Source organism: Corvus kubaryi, unplaced genomic scaffold (assembly GCF_017639235.1).
Source record: "Corvus kubaryi isolate FWS band 111438036 unplaced genomic scaffold, C.kubaryi_AGA036_p1.0 138, whole genome shotgun sequence".
NCBI lineage: Eukaryota > Metazoa > Chordata > Aves > Passeriformes > Corvidae > Corvus > Corvus kubaryi.
Genome location: NW_024580672.1, coordinates 15767265 through 15790997, shown reverse-complemented (window position 1 = coordinate 15790997; position 23733 = coordinate 15767265). Strand labels below are relative to the sequence as shown.

The window sequence follows — 23733 nt, the reverse complement described above, 5'->3', positions numbered from 1 at the left end:
CCACTGGTAATCTGGGCTGTGTCCAGAGGACCATAGAGCCTTCATCTTAGGCACTCATCTTAGGGTGGGATGTGGGGTCCTCTGCAGGTTCCCATCTCTCTCCACCAACTGCAGGATAACCTTGGATAATTGAGTTCTGTGGAGTGCATTGCAGATGGTTAATGTTAGATGAGAAGAACGCCACTAGGGATTTCAGGCTGTGCTTAGGAGGAACAGAGAACTTCATCTTTTGACAACAGAGCCCCAAAGCCATGGGTCACGCATTCCAAGTAAGCCTGTCACAGATCTGCCCCTGAAAGTGCAAGTGAATTCATCACCATCTGTTACTTTCCTTTGCCTGCATCCAGGAGTGTTTATCTCTAATCTTACTTCTCTCTGACGACAGCATGATTATAGTAGGAGGTGGACAATGTGAGCAATTTCCTGTATTTTTCCAGTGGGTGGAATATTTATAGCTAAACAACTGACTTCAAGGGCATGCCATGAAATTGGAAGATGTTTTTGTTGAGTTTCTGGTTCAGGGTATGTCTTTATCTAAGAAATTTTGCCCAATTGCAGATGTGAAGAAGAGGTGCTGGGAAAATTTACATTTTGTGAATGGAAGAATCTGTATTCTGTTGGGATGTCAGACTCAATGTACAGACTGGCTGGCTGGCAGGCTTCCCAGGGACTGAAGTCTCTGCTAAATAAAACAGACTGGAAGCTTAAAATATACTTTCCAGTTTGGAAAGTGTATATATATTCACTTACCCTGAATTTTACTTCGTGGTTACTGCTCTGACTCCTCAAATCAATGCAATAGGTGGCTGAATCAGCCAACTTCTTGATTCAGTTGAAGTCCCCTGCACTGGGGGTGCATGTGGCTATTTGCTAGAGCTGACTTCATGGCACAGAATTTAACTCTACATGTTGCAAAATGCCAGACTGCTCACTGCAGCCGGGAATTTGATACTGACCACGTTAAAGCTACTCTGACTCTGATGCTTTAAACTCTTCCCTTCCCCTCTCCCCTCTGCAAAGAGCCCCTGGAAGGGGTTTCTGCTCTGGCAACGGGACCTCCTAGGCTCGGGTCTCCTTGCCTCTGTTCTAGCAATCCCATTGCTGCACTCTGCTGGTGCAAAATAAAACCCGCAGGCTTTCCTCACCCAAAGGTGCTCCCTGGTAGCATCTCCAGCCCCAGAGACTTCTTGTGCTCTTGTGCACAGCCGAGTTGATCACCACTGAAAGGAAAATGCAGACTGACTAGAAATTTTAGGAAGGAGCAGAGCAAAGAGCTGCATTTATGTAGCTGCCAGATTTTTGAATCAATCCATACACAGAGCTGTATTTTTAATGGAGCCTCAGCTTTATTATAAATACCCAGCAGTTCATCTCTCCCCTTGGAAGCCCAGGGGATTGCCAGCATGCTTCCCTACCCAATCTAAGCCCACATCTGTGAGTGCAGAGAAACTGCTGCTGCAGCCTGTCCTGTCTGTCTGATCACCCTGCAGGCCAAGTCCTCGGAGGAAATGGGCCACTGGCTGGGCCTCCTCTTGTCAGAGTCGGGCTCGAAAACAGACCCGGAGGAATTTACCTACGATTACGTGGATGCTGACAGGGTTTCCTGCATTGTGAGCGCTGCGAAGAATTCCTTCTTGTATGTCAGGGGTAATGGGCTGGGGCTGAGTGGGGCTGGTAGAGGGGAAGCAAGCCAGAGCAGGGGCTCTCCCCTTGTGGGATGTTGGCTGCCATGGAAATAGGTGGTAAATTCACAGCTGCAGCTCAGTCACTTTCTCTTGGGACAGGAGAGCACTTACTGTCCCACCAGGGTGCATCTGGCCTGAGCTGCAGCTTGCCATGGGCCACGTGGCTGGGTGGCTATTGCAAAGGCAGGTTGGGCTCTCAGCCACCCAGCCCATCATGCCACTGGGGCAGAGTGACTGGGCTGCTGTGGCTGAGGGCTGGGCAGGAAAGGAGAGAGCTGAGGGGAAATACAGCTCCACTCTGGTGGGTGCTGCTTAATGGGCAACAGCAGCAGTGATCACACTGCTTTGTGTGGCTCTGCCATCTCCTCTGCTGCACCTGGCTGCCTGGCCTTGCCCAGACCTCAGGACTGGTGTTCTCAGATGTCCAAAAATGCAGCACTGCAGAGCCACGCAGCAAATCCGATCCCTCCTGATGGGATGTCCTGCTGCTTGTTCACAGCCTCATGCAGAGGAAATACTCGGAGCCCAACGCCTACATCGACAACCTGCCCAAGGGCAGGATGCAGCAGGATGAGCTGTACGACGATGTGGATCTGCCAGACCTGCCTGTGGTAAGACAGAGGCCCTGCTGCAGGGAGCTCTGGGGGGACCATGGCAAACATCTGGCCACAGAAAGTCTCCAGCAGTGAAAGGGGGGTTTTCCAACAGTGGTGAAGGGGATTCGCAGCCCCTGGGGAAATCCTGGCTTTTGCAATGGAGCAGAACCAAGTGCTGGAGAGGAGTTGCTAAGGAATGGGAGAGAGGTTTCCAGAAAGGAGCTGTAGGGATCCTCAGGCAGCTAGGATAAAATTCCCCATAAAATTTCATCAGCAAACAGCATGGATTATTTGGTGATAGTGGGCTTTTTGGAGCCTGGTATTTCAAAATTCCTTTTTATGCCTGTAAGAGCAAGTCCTGTGTGTAAGGGCAAGAACAATGGGTCATGCTGGGACTGGGACTGTTACCTCAGGAAAGGCAAAGAACATGGCAGGGGTTGCTGGATGTACAACAGTGTGATACCCTTGCATGGGGCTGCTGCTACCATCAGAGAGACCTATTGAAGGAAAACAGGAGGAGCCTTTCCTTCAGTACATCAAAAAGCCCTCTGTGCAATGACACAGAGACTGGGCCTTTAGTTCCTCCAAGACTTTTGGAAAATACTCCAGATTGCCTGAGATAGTGCTGCTCTGCAGCGAGATGTTTCTTGTGCTTCTGGTTGCAGCAGATGGTCTCTTTTGCAGGAAGAAGTACCCAAGAGTGAGAGCAAATTGGAGGGGGACCAAGACAGAGTGTATCTGGATCTCACTCCAGTGAAGTCCTTCCTACACTGTGCTGGCAAGATGTCATGCCAGTCTTCACCCCTCAGCTCACCATCTTTAGAAAGGGCTGCCAACAAGGCTGCCCCAGAGAGCACAGCCGAGACAGCCCCCATGGCTAAGGAAGCTGAGCCCTGTACTAAGGCAACAGAGACCTTGGAGCAGGTACTGTCCAAACTGTGGGGACAGGCGTAATCAGTGAGCCAGTTCCCTACACTTCATCATCCCACTTTGTTTCTCCTTTCCAGAAACACCCAGAGAAGCCAGAACCCGAGGAGGCTCTGCCACAGGTGCCTGCTGTCAAAATCCAGACCCAGCAGCAGAACGTCGCCTTCCCCCAGGCAGCCCCCGAGGTGCCAGTGGGCACAGTTCCAGTGGGCAGTCCCCAGCTGGTGCCTGCACACCGGCCCAAGATGCCACTGCCAGGTGAGTGGGCTGCTCAGATGGCCCAAGGGTGCTAAAAGAGAGGTGGTGCCCTGTGCTTTGACTAACATCTGCTCCACAGCAGTCTGTGTGCTGAGTCTCGTGGTTGGTGACTTTCCAGACCCTCACTTTTGTTTTCAAGCACCTGAAAAGGTTTTGTCCCTCCTGCTTTCTTCCTGTGACTGAGCTTGTTTTGGTGGGCTGTGTTTCCAGCAGCAGCAGTGGAAACCAAGCTGGGCAAGAACAGGACGGAGGCAGAGGTGAAACGGTTCACGGAGGAGAAGGAACGGCTGGAGAAGGAGAAGGATGAAATCCGGGCTCAGCTCACGCAGCTGCGCAAGGAGAGACGGGAGCTGAAGGAAATGCTTGGGGGCAGCACAGGTACAGCAGGGCAAGGTGGGATGTGTGGAAATGAGCCAGGGTGGGACTGTGGGGAAAGAGGGAGCAATGAACCTGGCCCTCCTGGGATCGGAAGGGATGGGGGGAACCTGGTGCTTTGAGCCAAACCACATAACCCAGATTGCACTAGAGCAAGAGCCACAGTCCCTCTTGGGGCAAAACACAAGGAAAATGTACAGGACATGCCGTGATCCCTACTCCCCTCAGGAGCTCCCCAGGTTCCCAGCAGCCACCAAGATTCCTCTCCCTTCACAGACAAGAGCCTGGAGCAGAGGCTGAAGGAGATAGATGAAGAATGCAAAAGGAAGGAGAGCCAGAGGGTGGACCTGGAGCTGAGCCTGGTGGAAGTGAAGGAGAACCTGAAGAAGGCAGAGTCTGGCCCAGTGACACTGGGCACGGCTGTGGACACCACCCACCTGGAGAACACAGCCCCGCGGGTACGTGGGGCACCCCTGGGATGCACAGCAGGGTCCTGGCCTCTAGGCAGTCACGCTGCTTAAAAATGTAATAATTAATAATAGCATCATTGGTGTAATATGCAATCTTGTATAAATGTATAGCTTATATGTATGTATTAATTATTATATATAATATACGTAATATAATGATAACCTAATGAGGTAACAGCAGTAATGGGGAAGTGAAAGGGAGCAGAGGCTCAGGAGACTGGCTGTATTTTCCTGTGGGACCTTGAGCAACACCCTCCAGAGCCATGCAGGTCTGCACTCAGCTCCTTCTGAACTTGGCTGAGCTAAGGGGTGGTTTTTGCAGGAGGAGATTCAGGCATCTAAATTCCTTCTTGGGAACTTGTTTCCCATGAAATGGAGATCTTCACCACCTGGACCCTGCTCTGTACTTCTACTTAAGTCCTCAAAACTCAAACACACCACAAACCCCCCTGGTATTTCTTTGAAATTGGCATGTCCCTGAAACAATGCTTCTCAGTGCAAATGGGATGATTCTGTGACTAGGAGATGGTGGGAGAGGGCAGCAATCTCTCTCAGTAGTCTCTAGTCATAACCATTTCTATGATTTTTATTGTAGGTTCAGGCAAAAAGTGCCAGTCCAGCAAACAGCGCAGAGAACTCACCGGTCAACTCAGCAACAGCTTTAAAAAACCGGCCTTTATCTGTTATGGTCACGGGGAAGGGAACAGTCCTACAGAAAGCTAAGGTAAGGTACAGCAGAAAAATCCATCTGGGATGGCCACTGCTCTTCCCTTCTGGCAGTGAAGCAAACTGGCTGTGGTGGGATGGGGTTGTGGGGGGTCTCACGTCCGGGAAACACCCCTGACCGGCACAGTTCAGAGCACGTCAGCCTGGTTTTCATCCAGTCTTTTCACCTGGGTTTGTCTTGCCTACAATTTAAATGAGTAAATATATGTATTGTTTATAACTTAGAGACATCCCTGACCCACCCTGCAGCCAAAACCACCCGGGGACCAGATGATCATGTTGCACTTTATGGCTACTGTGGCTTGCCTGATTTGCATTTCAACTAATTTGCCTTTATTCCTTGGCAGGAATGGGAGAAAAAGGGAGCTAGTTAGAAGCACATTGTTCAGAGATGGACTAAAGACTCGAATTGCCCACGCATGGCCCAGGGGATTCAACCATCTGTCGGTGGAGGTTGGGTGTTCCACACCACCACACACCAAGTGCCTCCTCCACGTCGCGCCAGGGGCTCAGACGCAGCACTGGAGTCAGCAGCTGCTGCTAACGAGTTATCCCAAATGAACTTGCTCTTTCCAGACAAATCCCAATCACGTAGCTAAAACAATAACAACCAGTGGCAATCCTTCCATCAAAGTCCTAACCCAGCTGATGTAAACAAGAATGTTACTGTACATAGGGGTGTTTTGTGTATTTCTACTCTGAAGGTTTATCAATGAGTTATTAAGGTTTCTATATTAGTGACTGTAGTGGATTCAGAAGGGGCCTCTACTATTCCTCAGCCTGGTGGGTTTCAACCTGTCCTGATAAATTGGAGTCAACTAAAGTCTCACCTGTCTTGCTGCCAGTCATCACTCAGCTGCATTTCATGCAGCCTTCAGTCAAGGGCTAGCCCCACATGTGAGCAATGCTTCAAACATGAAGGAGAAGCACACAGCAGCTTGTCCAGGGCATTTTTTATCAGTGTCCTGATGCATTCCAGCATCTCCTACCAGCTGCAGATTTGCTAGAATATTGAGCTACTTACCTTCTCATGCTGTAAGCTGTGTTACAGACTGGCCAGCACCAAGAGCTCTGGGCAAAGAAGATCTGCCAGGCAGATCTGCCAGGCAGATTCAGTTAATTTTCTTGAAGATCTTACTTCACCTCAGGAGTTAGTTCTGGGGGGGAAAAAAAAAAAGAAAAAGAAAAGAAGTCGTATTTGAGGGCTTGCTCAGCTGTTTTATGGGAAAGCTGGATCCCAGTGTATCCTTCAGGGCTTTCCCTTTCCCAAGAGAGGGGAGGTAAAGCTGTCCCCATGCTCCTGCCCCAGCTGTGATGGTGTCTGTTCCTCACAGGGCTGCAGCTGTTGAATGTGCTGAAGATATCCCTGTGCCCCTGAGTTCCTCCACACTGGAGGGCTGAGCAGCCTTCCCTGCAGTAAGGCTGCACTGCCAGGGCTCTGCTGAGCTGCTGGCCACCTTGGTGCTGTCACCCTTATTTCCTAATCATTAATACTGTCTTTGGGCCCTGGCAGTATGGCCCACAAAGCCCACCCCTCTCTATCCTACCCAAGCTTTCTAATGAAAGATGTTGGATATTTGGAACTGCTAAACATAGAGACAGTGAAATTTGAAGGGTGGTAGTGGGTTGGCAGAAATCTATGCACTCCTCTCCTCCCTGTCACCTGCTGACATGGCTGATGGCCTGGAGACACCTCTCCCTGTCTCCTCTGATGGCCCTTCAGCCTCGGAACCCAGGCTCAGTAACTGGGTTGACTCTATGGGGCTGGAGCTGTTTTCCAACCCTACAAAGTTAAAGCAGCACCAGTTCCCTGGACGGGTTGTCCCTGGGGTGCTGTGGCTACACCAGAGCCAGGGTAAAGGCAGACAGGAAAGATGTTGTACTTTCCTCACCCTTGAGAATCTTTGACAGGCCTGAGACCACCATAAAGGGCTGTTCTTTCTTCATGCAAAGGCCAAACAGCCAGTGGGATGAACAGGGCTGTGATGTCCAGAGCTGGTGGTGTCACTGGGGTGAGTGAGAGAATGTGCTGACAAGGGGTTCTGGGCTTGCTTGCCCTCATCACAGAGCCAGGGTGCAACAAAACATTTGGTCAGGGTATCCTGCAAGCAAGAAAGGCAACCTTGCTCCCATTTTTTTTACTCTTTAGTTTCCACTCTGGTGCAGATGGAGGAACTGCTAATCCCAGGCCTCAGGAGCCTCAGCTGTCAGGTTGCCCCTGTGCAAGGTTTTCCACATAGGAAAAACTCATGCAAATAAACAGCTGACTCTTCTGGTTCAGGACCATGGGGACTTCCTTCTCCAGAAGGCCACAGGCTCCATGAAGCTTTTTTTTTGACCCATGATGAGCTGGCAAGAGACCCTCTCTATACCCTAAATATCCACGTAGTGCTGTGCCCTCACCATACAGCCTGCTGTCATCCTCCAGAAGTTGTCCAGACATTTCACAGTGGTACTGAGACAGCGATGGACAAGAGCAGCTCTGCTTTCCCCTTCACAGCCCAGTCAGCTTCAGTGGTCCTTCTGGGATGTCTCCATGAGGGAATGGTAAACATAGGCAAGTCCTGAACAGCACACTTTCCCCAAACAAGAAATGTTAAACAATGTCCCTGTGTCCCCATTGTTTTCCTAACTCAAGGCATTTCCTTTGTTGTAACTGTGACCTATAAAGTGGCGCTTCAGAGGGTTTTATAATAAAATGTTGAGTATATTATGTTACCAGTGTTTTTCTCAGTAACGGGGCTTGTCCCTGCTCTACTTTCCAGTAGATTTCAAGTACATCAAATACCCAACACCATTAGTTACTACAAATCCTTAGCTATGCAGTCTACAACTGCAAAGAACTATAGCTTAAATAGTAGTGACTGCACTGTCAAGTAAAACAATTTTTGGAGATCTAACCCACTGTAGAACAGCAGTAGCCCCGACAATTTACATGAATACACATAATAAACTGCTGCCGGTATCTCTGTAGCTCAGTCCTCTTGCACAGAACAGCAGTGAAAAACCTTCCACTACCTTCCTCTGGCCACTAGATAGCAACTGTGTACAGGCTTAGTGCCTGCTGTAGTCTCTGAGGGGAAGCTGGAAAGGGAGGAAAAAAGTTATGAAAGAAAACAGTTTGAGGCCTTTACAGAACAGACACCAAAACAGACACATCTGTGAAATATCTCCTGGTGGCTCCACTCCCACAGAAAGCTTGGGGAGGCACTGTAGCTACAGCACGAAGTCCTGGGGAAGGTCCCACTCCCTGGCCTCTCCTATCCCACCCCTTGACATAAGCCTGCCAATGAGCTCCTTAGTGTCCTGTCAGTCTCTGAGCCCAGGAATCCCCAAATAACTCTGGGGGATTGCTTTTGTGCACTGAATGGACAGCAGCAGCAGTTGCTTTTGTCCTTCCCCAGCATTGCTGCCCCATCACCTATAGCTGCTTTAGAACACCCCTGTATCAGCTCCAGCTGATGAAGTTACTGCTTTGTTAGTCATTCCAGCGCGATTCTCACCTGTGCACACTGCAGCCAGGCCACCGGGGGGCCTGAAGTGTCCCAAGCAGAATTCCATATTCTTCTGGAGGGAGATTTCCTGCTACAAACCATTTTCCTTAGCAAGTTTCTCACTTAAGTACCTCCACAGTTCTTGCTTTGGATACACAGAACAGCCCCACAACAGCTCCTGGGGGTTCCTGACTAGCACATGATTTTCCACTAAGACAGAAGTGATAGATTTTAAAGGAAAAAAATTACCTGCTATCAGTGGAGAATTTGGCCTGAATGTTTATGTAAGATGTCTCAGGTATGAATCAAATTAATTTACTTTTACTGCAGAGTAAGATTGCAGGGGTTTTTGAAGCTGAAGAAGCCAGCTGGCTTTACAGGGAGCATCAGCAGACCTCCTGCAGGCTGGCCTCAGCTTTTGGTATGCAGGGAGAATGGCACAGTGGGGTCAAACCCCAGCTTCCCTCTGCAGCCTTTACAATACAGGCACCACACAACATTACTTACCACAAACAGGCATGGTTTTGCTTGCTGAGGGAAGGTAAGACTAAAGGGAGTGAAAATCATGGCACTTACTTAAATCCCATTTTTCTAAAGGAGAAACAGGCTCTCTCTTGAGATCAGCATGTGGCCCAACACCATCCAAGGCTCACCCAGCAATCCTCCAGAGCAAGAGTAATTCACAGCTCCATTACAACAGCCCAGACATCTAGTGACAACCTGGCACAGGCAGCAGCCTCTGAGCTCCTCTGATGCAAGACGGGATTAGTGCTGCCTTTGCAGGGGATCCCTCAGTGCCCATGCCAGCCTCAAATACTGAGCCTTAGGGAATGAGCTCAAATCAGGCAAATCAGGTAAAGTCTCATAAAATATTTCTGATTGAATCAAAGCAAGTCTTTGAGAGTGAATTTAATAAGGGAACATGTCAGAGACCCCAGCCACTTACCTATTCACGCTTTTTTAATTAAAATTTACAAGAGAAAGGGCCTAGAAACTAGCCAGGATCGTCAACACAAATTTTTAGAAAGAAAACAGCTCCAAAAACTGCTCAGCAGTGTCCTCCTTGCCTGTGGGATCAGCAGGTCTCTTCAAGACCATATATCCTAATTATCAGCCTGGCTTTTCCCATCCCCTCCCAATGCCCCACAATCTTACTACCTTGTAGAGTGCTTTGTCCCATACAAAAGGAGAGCTGGTGGGTGCTGCTGCTGCCAGAAAATGTCTGAGCATCTACCCAAGGCTTCAGGAACCACCTACTTTCAGGAGGAGTGTCAGGAGGAAGGTCACAGTCACAACACATGTAGATCCCTGACCATGTGGGGATCCCTGGGGCACTCTGGGCACTGAGCCCTCAGCCAGGCATACTCAGAGCCCAAAAACTGGGTTTAGAAACCAGCTTTCCTGAGCTGCTCCATGAGTTTCCAATCTCTCACATCATTTCTACTTGAGAAACTGATGCACAGAGATAGATTCGTCCTGTCGAGTGTTAAAATGTTGTCTCCAGCATGAGATTTTGCAGTCTGTGCTTCCCGAAAACCACAGAGATATCTGTGTACCTGTGGTGCTTAAAACCAGCAGGATGGTAAAAATGCAGGGTTTCCCCAGCTCAGGACCCAGGCAAGCCTGCTTCATCCCCCATACAACCCATGCATGCTAAACACTTACTTAATACCTGTGCATTAAAACAAAGAGCTCACAAAGATTACACCACATGGCATTTGCTGCAAGGCAAAGTGCTCAGCAGCAGTACTGTACAAACTACCCTGCAAACAGCACAAGGAAAAGGCTTTAAGCACTTGTAGAAGGCCAGGAAAGCATGTCCCAGCTCCAGAGCTGCATGCCAGGCAATGTAAATACACTGCTGTTTGAGAGGATAGACTGATCCCTGTGAGGAGTGAGCTAATGATGCTGTTAGGCAAACGATGGAACAGAAAACCCCAGGGAGCTGCAGACCCACCAGGGCAGTGGGGTGAGATTGGGGGGGGGGGGGGGGCCCTCGGACCCTTCACACAAACGAGGATGCACAAGGAGGATGCACAAGGAGGTCAGGGAGACTTTTGAGAGCAGTCTGGCTGGAATCCAGCCAGCTCCACAGGCACTTCTGCACCATACCATGAACCACGTCTTTGGTGTGAGTCTGATCAAGCCCACTCTCCCCACATGAAGAGAAGACTGGCAGGTTAATAGCAGAGGCAATGCTGAGCTACAGCCATGCTGAAATAACATTAATAGATTAGTTTCCCTTTGTATCCCAAATGTCAGCCCTTCAACTAAGCCTCTATTCTGCTGTGCCTTAGGACACAGACAATCTACCAAAGTGACAGGGACAAGAAAGGAGAATTTCCTCTTTCTCCCAGCCTGGTTTCTCCCACAAGGCACAACAGTGCTTCTCCTGTCTCAGTGCCAGCTTTCATCCCTGAGAGTGCTTTCAGACCATTCTTCTTTTGACAACAAACCTGCTGAGCAATTTGTGTCTCTCTTTGTCCATCCAATGTTACTATTCAAACTCGGGGCCAGGACATCTGGGTAGAGGGATTTTTCTTCTTCTGGGAACAATAGACACTATTCTCACGAGCACTGGCAGTCACAGTTAATATCTCTGCCTTGACTCTGTGCAGACCTGATTGCACTCTCCTGAGGTGACAGACACCATGGGAAAGTCAGCAGAGAACAATCCAATGCTGGGAACCATGGGCGCTGGGGGAGCAGTTACGTAAATTTTACAGGTTTGTGGGCGAAGTGATCTAGTGATGCAGGGAGGCTGATGCTCCAAAGGATGTGGCCAAACTGTCTCTGGAGATATGTGAACCATCACAGCCCAATAAATTCAGAGAAGAAAGCAGCATGGACAACATATGAAACAGAATAGAGGCTTGTAATCAGTTCTCCTTCCTCTTCCTCTGTCTTCCTGCATGTAACAAGCCATTCACTCCAGCACCTGGCTGCAAGTGCATTCTCTGTGTTATACCCCTTCAGCAGGAGCTCCAGAATTGCTCAGACTTCTACATATTTTTTTGCTAACTCGAAGATCTCTCAAAATCTGTTAAAAAAAACCCCAAAACAATCACACGACCTTAAGACCCGGATGAGGGAATGCAAAATGCCAGAAAGAAATACTTAAACACAAGTATTTACTTCAATTATAAAAGAAAGAGAGCACTGGGAAGCCCAGTTTGTGCAATACAGGAACTGGGAATAGCCTCAACACAGTCCCTGTGCTGGACAATGCCTGTGAGTGGCAGAAAGTGTTCCTGGACAGAGAACTGGAGCCCTCGGCACATCTGTGTTAGTGCCTCTGATCCATTTGCCTTTTGCTGTGCTGGAGGGCTCTGGAGAAGTGCTGCAAACCCCTTGGACTCCACTTCACATGGGAATGCAGAGGAAGGGCTGGAGATCTCGGAGCGTCACCCCGGAGAACTCCTGTTGCAGAAGACAAGCACAGATGTGGGATGGGGGCTTTAGGACCAAGGGATAAGGTCACACTCAGTCCACAACAACCAAACAAGCATTCCCCTAGCCTTAGCTGACAGATATTAGAGGCCACTGGAAGTCAGAATTTCTGGGTTCAGGTAAAAAGCAAAATACTGGGCAAGGGGAAAACCCACTTAAATTGAGAACTTCATGCTATGGGCACAGGACCAGAGACTCCCCCACCCCTCTAGAGAGCCAGAGACTCCCCACCTCCTGGCCATTGCTCCCCTGCTGAACAGAAGGAAGGCAATGGGGAAGCTTTTACACCATGAACAGCACTGAAAGTAATAGGGAGGGGGTCCAACAGAAACAGCTCCCTCCCATTAAAAGGGAGTCAAGTCTTTTCACCTGGGGAGCCTAGGAAAGATTCTTTCTTGTAGCAGGGCAGAGGGAAAAGGGGAACAGAACAGAGTGGAAGGCTACCAAAATTATTAGATCTTCTTGAGGTCCCCTCACAGTCAACTCACTTAGTGGATGTGTAAAAATGCACAGCTTCTTGAGAGAAGCCCTTGCTCCCCTCAGCACCCCAAACCTCTCCACTTTCCATAAGATAGAGACCACCTCAGCACCAAGACCTGGCCACCCAACAGCTGTCCAAGTGTTACAGCCACTTCTGTGCTTCAGGGAGAGGCGGAGATGTGGGATCAGTTCGGAGGGGCTGCTGCCAGCTGATCCTTACTGGTCTCGCAGTGGGGTCCTTCCCAGCCGTGGCACTCGCAGCGGTAGCTCCCCGGCCCAAGGATGCACACGCCCTGGTTCATGCACGGGTTGGGCTTGCACAGGTTCACAGGGCTTCTTGCTTCTGCAACAGACATAAGCAGAGGAGTAGGCTCAGGCATCTCTGGAGTGTTACTAGCTAGGACCCACATCCATCAGGAATGCTGCAAAACATGGTATCAAGGGCTAATGGGACTGGAAAAACATTAACATGGCAGAGGGTGCAAGCCACAACCCTGTCTTGACACTTTAACCTAGAGAGCAGAATGGCTTTGCTAGGTGTCCTAATCTGGAGGAGAATATTCCTAGTAAAGTCTAAAAGAGTGACATCATGATAGGCTGCATACCACAGAAAAGCAAAATGGAGCATCTTCAGAGCTGTGAGCACCCCCAAACTCCCCACATCCAGACATGGACAACACAGAGCAAGACACATGCCCTGCTCTAACAAGTTCACAATCCCAAATGCCACTGAAGTTCAAACCTCACTTTGCCCCAGAGAGGACAAAAGTTTCCACTAGAGAGGAATAAGGAGAAGTTGCCAGCTGGGAAGCAAGGATGGCATGAATGGAAAACAACACAGGGAAAATTTCTGGGCTTCTTTTCTAGGAGGTTTGAGAGCAGCCTGCAAGCACAGCCCAAGCTATTAGCCCTGTTGTTATGAAGTATGTGACAGCTTTCCCAACCCTCTCAACACAACAGAGCCCAGCTGTCAGCAGGGCTGGCAGTGTTCCATGCTGCCTTGCTGCCAATACATTAGGTTAAGTAGCAGCATCCCAGAGGGATTTGCTTCCAGTCTGCTGGCAACACCACTGCAGTGTTGGTGAGGGTGTGAAATTCCTCTGCTCAACAGCTACATGGTGCAGAGCTGCTTGCCTTAGTCTTTGCTCCAGGGTAGAAAAAACACAGAAAGAATAGGAAAAGGAGAAAAAGAAAGAATACAAATACCATCCCCTACCTGTCAGGCAGCTTTCTACAGCTTAACATACACTGTGCTCATTCTCACTGTACAGGTAGGTGCACATCAAGTCTCAACCTACACCTAACACTGGCAAAATTATAATTGAATTTTTTCTTGGACAGTCCTAGATCTGAGACATCTCAATCTTTAGCTCCGGTGGATTTTATAGGGAACCCAGCTGGGGTCAGAAACGTTTTTGTCATCATGGGACTTCTGAGATGGGGTCCTGCCTGATAGTGTATCCCCCAGGGTGGACACTTCCACTTTCATTGGGCTGGAAGAGCCACTGGCAATGAAAGCTGGATCTCTTGGACACGCTGCTCATCTCCCAGGTGCTGCTGTTCCCCAGGGAGCTGCTCCATGGTGCTCTGCTCTACAGGTCATGTGTCCACCACATCCCTCCAGGGCTGCTCCACAGCATAACCTCACAGTCCCTGCTTTGGGGAATCATTTCTCTGAATTCAAGCCTGCTGTTAACATACCTTAAACAAGGTTCTTGCACTTTGATGATCCCAATAACTTGTATTTCTATTAATCAGATTCATATCTATTTAACGCTTGGGATCTTTTCTCCTAAACCCTGGGTCCTTTATTTCTGTACTCTTTTCAGCTGAGCCTCAGAATTAATACCATATTCCCGGTACCTAGAGGCAGGGTCTGTTTCTCATGAGTCATATATTTTTTGAAGTCCTTTCACAGACAATGATTCTGTTATTAAGCCTCAGACTTGGGAGTAGAAGACTGAGTGAAGGGCTTATCTTTACATCGCCCTTGGTCCCAGCCTATCTAGTACAAGCTGTGATTACCTGCACATGAAACGAAAGCAGCAATTCAGTCTCAGGAAATGGTATGTTATTACCCTGACTCCTTGAACCTTGCTGTCTCTTCCCCTTCACCCCTGGCATTTTAGCTAATTTCAAGGTACAGTACATTGTTTTTGTAATAACACAGCTGAAAGTACCACTGCAACAGAAACACGCTGAAAAGCTCCAGGTAGAAACCATCTGCAGAGCCTGCCAGGAGAGGGGCTCCTCACCCCAAAGAGATGATGCTATAGCTCTTTCTAAGCCTGAAGGAGACACAGGCATGCCCAGAGATGAAAAGGACCTCTGTGCTGAAGCTCAAACATGCTTCTCCGTTTGATTTTACAAACATGTTAAAACATAATAAAAGCAAATAGCTAGATGTTAAACTTAGGCTATTTTGAATGAGAAAACAAGGCATTGTATTTTAACTAGGAGCACTTTCACCACCACTGTCTGCAAACTAGGGCTGCTGTCCTTTTTGAAAAGCTGATTTCCATAAAATACAGGCACTCACATTCAGGACTAAGTTTCAAAGAAAGTGCACCTTTATTTTTAGCCTCTCACAAATGCAAGTTTTATAGGAATATTTGAAATTCTTCCTTCCACTTTGAAGATAAGGATTTGGTCCTACAAACAAGATTAATCACAATTTGTCTGAAGGCCTAGTTTAACAGTCTGAAGGCTTCAAAATTGACAGATTCTGTTTTTAAGATTAAATACAGTGCAACACAAATAAAATCTCAAAAGCCTACATGATAACTGCAGTAGTGGGATATTAAGGAGGAACGGGAATGATGAGGTTGTAGACTCACCACTTTACAAACACCTGGTCACAAACCTGTTGAACAAGAGAGCAGAGACCTCACTCAGGGACCAGCACAAAAAAGGGACCCATTAAGCCCCCCCCCAGCAACACTGCAGGGGTACAGTAACACACAGCAAATTCTACAGATATAAAATAACATCAGAAAAAGAGCAAACTTCTTTTTCTTTCAGAGAAAGCAGAACCTAGACCTAGCAGGACTGGAAAGAGCCAGTCACACTATGCCCACTCTCACGCACTGGACTGAATCTTAGGGAAGTTGGTTACTATTCCTCTAGGATTGCTTTGGACAGTCATCAGATCTCTGTGTCATAGTTTCCCCATCTGTAAAAGGTAAAAGATAGTATCGAGTTCAGTCAGTACAACATCAGAAAACCTACAACAGCAGCAGCTGGTGGCACTGACAGAGAGAGTGGACTGGAGGCTCTCCTACCTTCACAGATCCTTTCGATGATAAGCCCTTGGTAATACTGCAGGTCTTCATAGGAGGAGATGTGGACCAGATAGCTGGGAGACCCAGCAACTCTCAGCAGCGTGTCCCTCTCTGCATCCCCAACAACAACCACGAACACTAAGATGCCGTTGTGCCTCAGCTGCTGAGCTGGGGCAGCTGCATCCTGCATGCCACCTCCATTGGTGAGCAGCACCACCACCTTGTTGACACCAGGTCTTGCTCCCTTCTGCACAGTCATTACATCACTGTAAACATGGAGCAAGGCACTTCCAGCAGAGGCTGAGTCCCCAAGGAAAGGCACCTGGTCGATGGCCTGGAAAACAGCAGAGTTGCTTGTGTGGGTGTCCAAAGCAAACACAGTGTGAGCTTTGCTGCCATAGATCACCAGCGCAATTTGGGTGACATCCCGGTCGATGACGAAGTGCAAACAGCTGCTCCTGACAAAGCGCCTCAGATGCAGAAAGTTCTCCAGGCCAACTCCAGACGAGGCATCCACAGCAAATGTCAAGTCAAGAGACTGGGCCTGGCAGCCTATGGAAAGGAGCACAAATATGGTATCACTCAGAACATGCATCTACTCCTTTCTGACTGAAAAACAGCAGTGGGAGGAAATCATGGGCAAAATTCAACACTGGTGATCACCAACTGTGAAGGGTGATCTGTGTCCCTTTCACAGTCATAGGCAGAGATTCATCACAAAAATCACTCCCGGAAGGTTAGTCCCTGGATCTGTGACTAAAACCAAAACAAGGACATTCATCCTTCTGTCCTTCCCTCCTCCCTGATGAAATTCAGGACACCTCTGCATGGTTTTGCAGACTTGCTCCACAATGCCCCTACCACGCTTTTACCTTCAGGACTGCCCACACTGCAGATTTTTCTCTGCAGCTCTGGGATCCTGTTGAACAGGTCCTGGGGGTCGGAGTAGACAATGGTCTGCTGTGGATTGCCAGTCACTGTGGTCAGCTCTGCTCTCATGAAGCTGTTGCCTACGCCGATCAAGAACAGATTTTGGTCCTTTGCGTACTTAGCGGCTTCTGCCACCGAATCCTGGGACTTGGAGTCAGTGAGCAGGACAACCACACGTGGGAGATCATCCTGCACATCTGCAAAGACTGGGGTACTCCTAAAACCGTGCTGTGCAATGTGTTGCAGGGCTCTGCCTGTCAGGGTTCTTCCTCCACTGAAATTCAAGGCATCAATACTCTTCATGAGACTGAATGCATCCTTGTGTTGGCCCAGTTCGATGGGTATCTTGACATCATCATCGTACAGGGCCACCCCCACGCTCATTGGTGAGTCCTGGCCCACCATGGCTTGGAGGAATCTCTTGAGGAAGGCCTTGAAGCGCAGGAACCCTTCCAGTGTGATCCCTGCTGAGCTGTCCATGAGAAAAAGGAGATCCACGCCACACTCAAGGCTCAGCTTTGCTGCTGGAAAGGGAGAAGGCGATTAGTCATTTGCAGGGCAATCCCTGCAGGGGCCTGCTGGAAGCGTTGTGGAGAGGGGACATTGTGTCCAGTAACCCAAACATTTTGCCACTCACATCATGAGTTGGAGGACAAATGTGCCAGGAGCAGGCTTTGCTTCGGTTGGATGCCATATAAGCCTTTAGAGACAGGAAGTATCTATGGGAATTCATGAACTTTTGGATGGCAAACTTCAAATCAGAAATGGCAACTCCACCCTCTTAGTGCTGTGGGCAAAACACTCTGAATGACACAATCACAGATCGGAGAGAGAGTCCAAGCACCAGACCCTCACCTATGACACCCTGAGATGCTTCGAAGTGGGAGCCTTGGTCCTGGGGAATGTAAGTACAAGGTGCTTTCTAATGATCAGGAGTTTTTGGCTTTTTTTACACTGAACCCCCAAAACCAGGAGCTCCTGCTGGACCCATGTGTGCAGGGAGGGGACCAACAGACACATCCATGTCTCTCCCAGTGTCTCTGTTCTCCTGATCACATGGCAGCTGCATTTAGACACAAAGGCAGCCATGCCAGGGTGAGACTGTCAATACTGGTTCTCTCCGTACCCACATGGTGTCTGAACAGCAGGACCCAGTCACTGGGCCTGACACAGTTGGGATCAGCATGAGAATGAACTCGGCCTGCCTTCTGGAGAAAAGCCCAACCCCAGGTGTCCCCATGGTGGCACAAAGGGCACCACGAAGGCAGGACTCGGCCAAGAGGGAAGGAGACAGAGCACACGTCCACACCTACCACAGTGGACGTCTGCTGCGTACCCCAGCACGCAGAGGCAGTGGTATCTGTCCAGTCCCTCTGGGACACACGTGCCACCATTCTGGCATGGCTGGGAGTCACAAGGGTCTAAACAGGACAGGGGAGAGAAAGACAGGGAGTCAGCAGGGAGCCTGCCCCTCCCCATCCTCTGCCAGTGTGAGCATCGCCATTAGTGGAAAAAGGGTCACAGCTCTGCTCCTCTTGCTACAAGTTTGAACTAACACAGCGCCATGTGTACTTTCACCTCCATGGCAATTTCCTTTTGGGATGGGTCTCCAGCAGGCTATAGCAAGAAAGCAAACCAGACTGTGACTTCATGTGATTTGGAACAATGCCAGTGACACCATATTCGTATAAACAGAGAAATGCTAAAGGTCCTGTGCCCTGCCAGATTTACAGCAGCAATGAAGGGGTCAGGGTCTGGTCTGCTGCTTAGACAGTGTTGTACTGATAAAGAAAATAAAGCTGCTGTCACCTGAACTTGCAAAAAGGACTGAAGGACCACAGCTATTTCAACAGCCAAAAAATAGGCTGGTGATCATCATGTGTCAGGCTCCCTGCTAACCTGATGCTGCTTATGGTACCAAGTGTATGACTGGAGGCATCACTGCGTGCTCCTCTGGCTGGAGAACACTGACTCCCTGCAGGCACTGGGAAACAGTGCAAGACTCTGCCCCCGGGACATGAACAGCTGAGGATTCACCAGCTCCTCAAGTGGAGGAGAAATTACTGGGAGACATTTTAATCCAAAAGAACTCTGGTCATAGATACCCATGAGAAACAAAAAAATTGATTAAATATCTACTGACCACTGTCTCTCACTGACAAAATGAGTCAGAACAAAATTTTTGAGAAGTGAAAGCAAACACCTGTCTTTTTGTTCTTTAGTTATTACCTCTCCTGCTTCATAAATTAAAATTTTGGAAAAGCAAACTCCCACCTGGACATACAGTTCGGAAGCACCTGGATGGGTGTTTTATCAAGACTCGCTTCCACCTGAAACAGGAATTTAAATATAAATATTAACAAGGTGCCTTTAAGGTTGACCTTACTGTGTTTTCAATGGAACAAATTTTCCTTTGAAAACACAGGTTTTCAAAACAAGTATTTAAAAAAAAAGTCCATTCTAAATGAGGTGGCAAAAGGAAAAACATAATTGCATCAAATCTACCATTTTGATTTTGAATTCAGCTGTAATCTTTACATTTAAAGATTATGGATGCATTTTTAAGACTCAAAAAAATTATTTTGTTTGCTTGCTTCTCAGATCAGCCAATGATCAGAGCAGAGACTCTTCCTAGGACTGGAGACCATGCTTGCATCAGTCTTCTGAGGGATCTTCATCCCAGTAACAGTCAAGGTCAGATAAAAGCCTCATTACTGTATTTCTTATCTCTCAGCCCCATGCATTTTTAGAGATGTGGGTGTCCAGCTTACCTGATGAAAGGGCACAGTGAAGCCTGCACTGCATTGGGCTGCTTTGAGCCTTTCCAACACACATAGTTGCCAGCCAGTTCTTTCACAGTTTCCAGGGTCCTTCGTTCACAAGGGTGGGACTCAACTTTGCAGCCTGTAGCCAAGTAAAAGGCAAACTTGCATCATTTGCCTGAAAATACAAAGGCTGTGAGAGCAGACAGCCATTTTCAACTACCTGACAACAATAGACTGGGCAGAGCTTCCAACAGCCTCCATGAGACCCCAGAGGAGAAATTTCCCAGTGAAAATCTCACCAGCCTACTCTACTTTCCAGGGAGCTAAATATTCAGCCTCCTCTGATTTGCTACAAACCTCGTACTGCTGAGTTCACAGTTCAAAGACAGCTTTTCAGCCTCTTTGGTGCCTTTATCATTCATGTGTTTGATGTTCTGCTACCTCTGGAGCAGTCTAGTTCTATCCTTTATAACTCCTGCAAGCCCCAGGTGCCTGCCCTTAACACACAGCCAAGTCCATTAGAAAATTTAACACAACTGCGTTTAGCCCTCTATCCCCTGTCACATGAGCAAAAGCCAGTACTCCCACTTTCAGAGGAGAACTAGGATGCAGAAAGATTTAGGATTCTGCAGCTTGGAGGCATTTGGAGAGCATGCCATCCAGTTTGGGCACCAGAAGCAGGTTGCCTCGAAGTGCACCACCTGCTAATTCCCCTGTATGCTTCCTGACACTGCCCTATCTTCCTCACTCAGTGCCATGGTCCAAGCTAAAAGCATGGGCACGGAGGTGGGGCCAGCAGGGTCACCTGGAGCAGTGGCAGTGCAGACAGGGTCATTCAAGGTGCTGTACAGGCCGTTGGCAGCATCATCAGCATCTCCAGCAAAGAGCAGGTGCCGCTCAGGGGGCTCACTGGCCAGCACATGCAGCTCCTCCCACCTACCAAGCAAGGGACAGGTCAGCTGCTCAGTCTCCCCCACAAAGAATTAAGAATCAAAACCAACCCTGTGCAACAAATAGAGAGTTGATGCAAAACCATGGCACTCTTCAGTTTCCAAAATCCTGGCATGTTTAGTCTCAGGCAGTAGCGTAGCTCTACTCAGTGGAAGTTTCCTTTATCAACTCTAGTGCTCCTCCTACATCAGCCACCAAGTCAGTGTTTCCTCCATGCCTGTATTGCCCTGCAAACTCCCTTTTGTCATGGTTTAAGTTTGGTATTCCCAAATTTAGTGGTCTCACTGAAACCAGGTCTACACTTGCTTCCCCTCTCACCTCCAGCTGGAAACACGAAAGGCAAAGATCATGGATTGAGGTAAGAATAATTTTTGAGAACAGAAATGAGATGAGAAATCAAACAGTAGCAGCAGCAATAACAATATTAATAACAAAAGGTGTAAGACAAAATCAATTTACTTGGAAAGTTTGTCTCAATACCGACTGTTTTGTCCACCACCCTTCCTCTCTCTGAAGGGAGAGAGTCCTTTTCCCCTGCCCCTGGCAATGATAAAATGGTATGGATTATCTCTTAGACACACCTACAACCACACCCGCCCCCCCAGCTACAGAAAAAAAAAAAAAAATTACTCTGTAGTCTGCTCTGGCAAAAACTAGGACACCTTTTCTCTTTCCAAAATTCGTATCTAGCCCAAGATGACCCGTCACTCACCAGGACTTGCCATTTGGCTAGCTGGGTGTCTACTTCCCACTCTGGAGAGTTTCCTACCTTGGAAACTTGATTCCCACTGCAAAAACTATGATGTGTCTTTCCTTCACCTGCATCGCAGGCATTGCAGTGCTGCCCTGGGACTTTCCATCTGAAATGATGATCAGGACTTCAGGGACACTTGAGTTTCTGCCACCAGGGAAACCCTTATGAAGAATGTACTTCAGAGCCTGACCTGTCTCTGTGCTCCCACCTCTAGAAAGCAAGGAGATATAATCAGAAAAGAAAAAAATCAGAATTTCTCCCCTGCTACTGAATTTACCATTGGGTTTCAAATTTTTACCCTCTGGTAATGGGAAATGAAGCCTATTTCTGCTTGTCGCCACACAACTTATCCATGGGGATGTCTAATCCTGTCATTCTTCTCATCTTCCTACCCACAGTTCCCATCTATTCACCCTGACCTCCCTCCTCTCAAACCCAGAGTGGTCTCCAAGAGACTTCCAACATACAGTGGAGTGTTTCTGCAATTGGTGCAGTATTACAGCTGGTGATGGGTCAGTAGCTCTGACCGAGGAAGAGGTGACCAGTCCGGAGAAATGGTCCCAAAAGGAATCACCTTCCCAAGGTCCAGTATCTTCCCTCAGCTGCTGGCTAGGAGGGCCCGTGCAGAAGCTGTCAGCTCTTTAGTGATTATCAGCTTGTGATTTCAGCTCAGCTCTGCAGGGCAGTCTCCAGGCCAGACCAGAGAGAGACGAGAGGCCCGTGTAGCTGTTCCACACGAAGTAGATTTTATTGGTCCAGCGAAGGGGAGCCAGGGATGAGAGCTCTCTGTCTCACAGGGGCAGAGGGCTAGCTTTTACAGGGATATGGGGGGTGGGTGCCAGAGGGTAAAGGCCAATGGGTTACAAAGGATCTGCATAGGGTCACCCAGAGAATTCTGGGTCTGTCTTTTCTCGCCATGAGCAAAAGGTTAGCTGCCTTCCACGGGAGCCCTGCTGGGAGATTGTTCCATCTCCTTATCTCAGCAGACATCCCTCCAGGGCAGTGGCTGGGCATACCCCAAAGGGCAGTAACCAGAACTCTTGGGATATTTGAATTTTATTCCCAGCTTTGACAAATGTCTCTATAGCTTCTGTTTTCCATCTGGAAATCGTGCTCATTTTAGCTGTCAAAGGGGTGCCAGGTGTGGCCCTTTGTGACACAGGCGCCTTGTGTCAGGGCCCTGGATGATGCGGGACATTGTGGTGCCCGGAGGCCCTTGTGACACGGTGGAGCCCCGCTCTGCCCTGCCAGGGGGTATCCAAGGGGCGCGGAGCCCTGGGGAGCCCAGTCCCGCCAGAGCCGCTCTCGCAGGAGGAAGCAGCTCCCGGGATCCCTGTGCGTCGCACGACGTCAGACGTGAAGGAGGACGAGGCGAACCCCAACTCACAGCACCCCAGCCCCTTGCCCGGCTGGCTGCAAGACCAGGCCCTCAGCGGGCAGTGGCTGGGGGCAGGCGGCGGCTCAGGCCTGCCCCTGTCGGACACTGAGGAGGAGGGGGCCTTTGTCAACATGGACAAAGACTGGGAATACGACTCGGATCAAGAGCTTTCCCAGTGGGGAGGCATTAGCGGCCAAGAACTTTGCCTCTGGGAAGAAGTGACAATCCAAGAGTTTTACCAAGGGCAAGAAGAAGTGACGACCCAGGAAGTTTCTCCATGGGGAGTTGTGACACACCAAGAGTTGCATCAGAGGGAGGTAGGTGTGAAAGTCCAGTGGGGGCATGGCACACAGCAAGAGCTGTACAACTGGGAAGAAAGCCTGACAGTCCAGGAGCTGTACCCATGGCAGGAAGAGGATGAGATACGCCAAGAATTGTCCCAGTGGGAAGAAGACCTGACATGCCAAGAGCTGTCCCAGTGGGAAGGGGAGGGATACCAGGAACTGTCTCCTTTGGAAGAAAATGTGCAAGGCCACCTGCACATGTACCAATGGGAAGGAGACAAGAGACTCCCCCCAGAGTTGCCCCAAGTGGGAGACAACAAGGACAAGGAGCTATCACAAGGAAAAGACTACAATGTCCAGGAGCTACCCCAGTGGGAAAAAGACAGGAGTGACCAAAAGCTGCCCCAGTGGGAAGGAAGTGTCAGCAGCCAGGGGCTGCCCCAATGGGCAGAAGGTGTCAGTTGCAAGATCTGGGACAAACCCTTGTACCCAGAGAAGGATGAGGATGCCCAGGAGGGGCCCGCCTCTCCCAGCAGTGTGGGCACCCAGGTGGCAGGAGAGGCAGCCCGTGAGCTGCCCAGCGCCTCTCCTGCCCCGCCGAGTCCCACAGAGGATGAGCTGGCAGCCGCTGCTGCTCCAGCTGGAGCTGCTGAGGAGGAGCAGCCCCCCGAGCCTCTGCCTGCCGAGGTGGAAAAGGCACCAGGTTCTCCTGGCCTCAGGGAGGAGGTGCCATCGGCAGCGCCAGAGAGCCCAGTCCCTGCTCCACACAGCCCCCCAGGCTACAGCCAGGCTCTGCTGGACTTGGCGTGGCACATCAGCCATGAGGTGGTGCGAGAGGCTGTGCTTGAGGTCCAGGCAGCAGGCCAGCAGCCACAGGAACAGAGGGACCTGGAGCAAAGCACGGCTGCAGAACTAGAAGCAGCAGCTCC

At 49.3% G+C, this 23733-nt stretch overlaps 2 protein-coding genes across 8 annotated transcripts in view; one reads left to right on the top strand and one right to left on the bottom strand.

Moving 5' to 3' along the window:
• Positions 1-7750, top strand: part of AFAP1L2 (actin filament associated protein 1 like 2) — a 66083-nt gene extending 58333 nt beyond the window's left edge. For 4 of the 5 annotated variants that reach the window (XM_042019371.1, XM_042019370.1, XM_042019375.1 and 1 more), the window contains 8 exons: positions 1491-1636; positions 2185-2296; positions 2966-3205; positions 3289-3466; positions 3677-3844; positions 4118-4299; positions 4907-5035; positions 5385-7750. In XM_042019371.1, coding sequence (XP_041875305.1) covers positions 1491-1636; positions 2185-2296; positions 2966-3205; positions 3289-3466; positions 3677-3844; positions 4118-4299; positions 4907-5035; positions 5385-5411 — 1182 coding nt within the window. In that variant the 3' untranslated portion in view covers positions 5412-7750. The remainder of the gene's footprint in view (positions 1-1490; positions 1637-2184; positions 2297-2965; positions 3206-3288; positions 3467-3676; positions 3845-4117; positions 4300-4906; positions 5036-5384) is intronic. The other variant, XM_042019372.1, reaches the window with a different exon arrangement.
• A 3895-nt stretch (positions 7751-11645) lies between these two features.
• The window catches only part of VWA2 (von Willebrand factor A domain containing 2), a 26155-nt gene continuing 14067 nt past the window's right edge, over positions 11646-23733 (bottom strand). For all 3 annotated transcript variants that reach the window (XM_042019367.1, XM_042019368.1, XM_042019369.1), the window contains 9 exons: positions 21158-21352; positions 20243-20373; positions 19444-19576; positions 18947-19002; positions 17986-18093; positions 16615-17196; positions 15743-16294; positions 12682-12804; positions 11646-11951 (listed from right to left, as the gene is read on the bottom strand). In XM_042019367.1, the coding sequence (XP_041875301.1) occupies positions 11818-11951; positions 12682-12804; positions 15743-16294; positions 16615-17196; positions 17986-18093; positions 18947-19002; positions 19444-19576; positions 20243-20373; positions 21158-21352 (2014 nt within the window). In that variant the 3' untranslated portion in view covers positions 11646-11817. The remainder of the gene's footprint in view (positions 11952-12681; positions 12805-15742; positions 16295-16614; positions 17197-17985; positions 18094-18946; positions 19003-19443; positions 19577-20242; positions 20374-21157; positions 21353-23733) is intronic.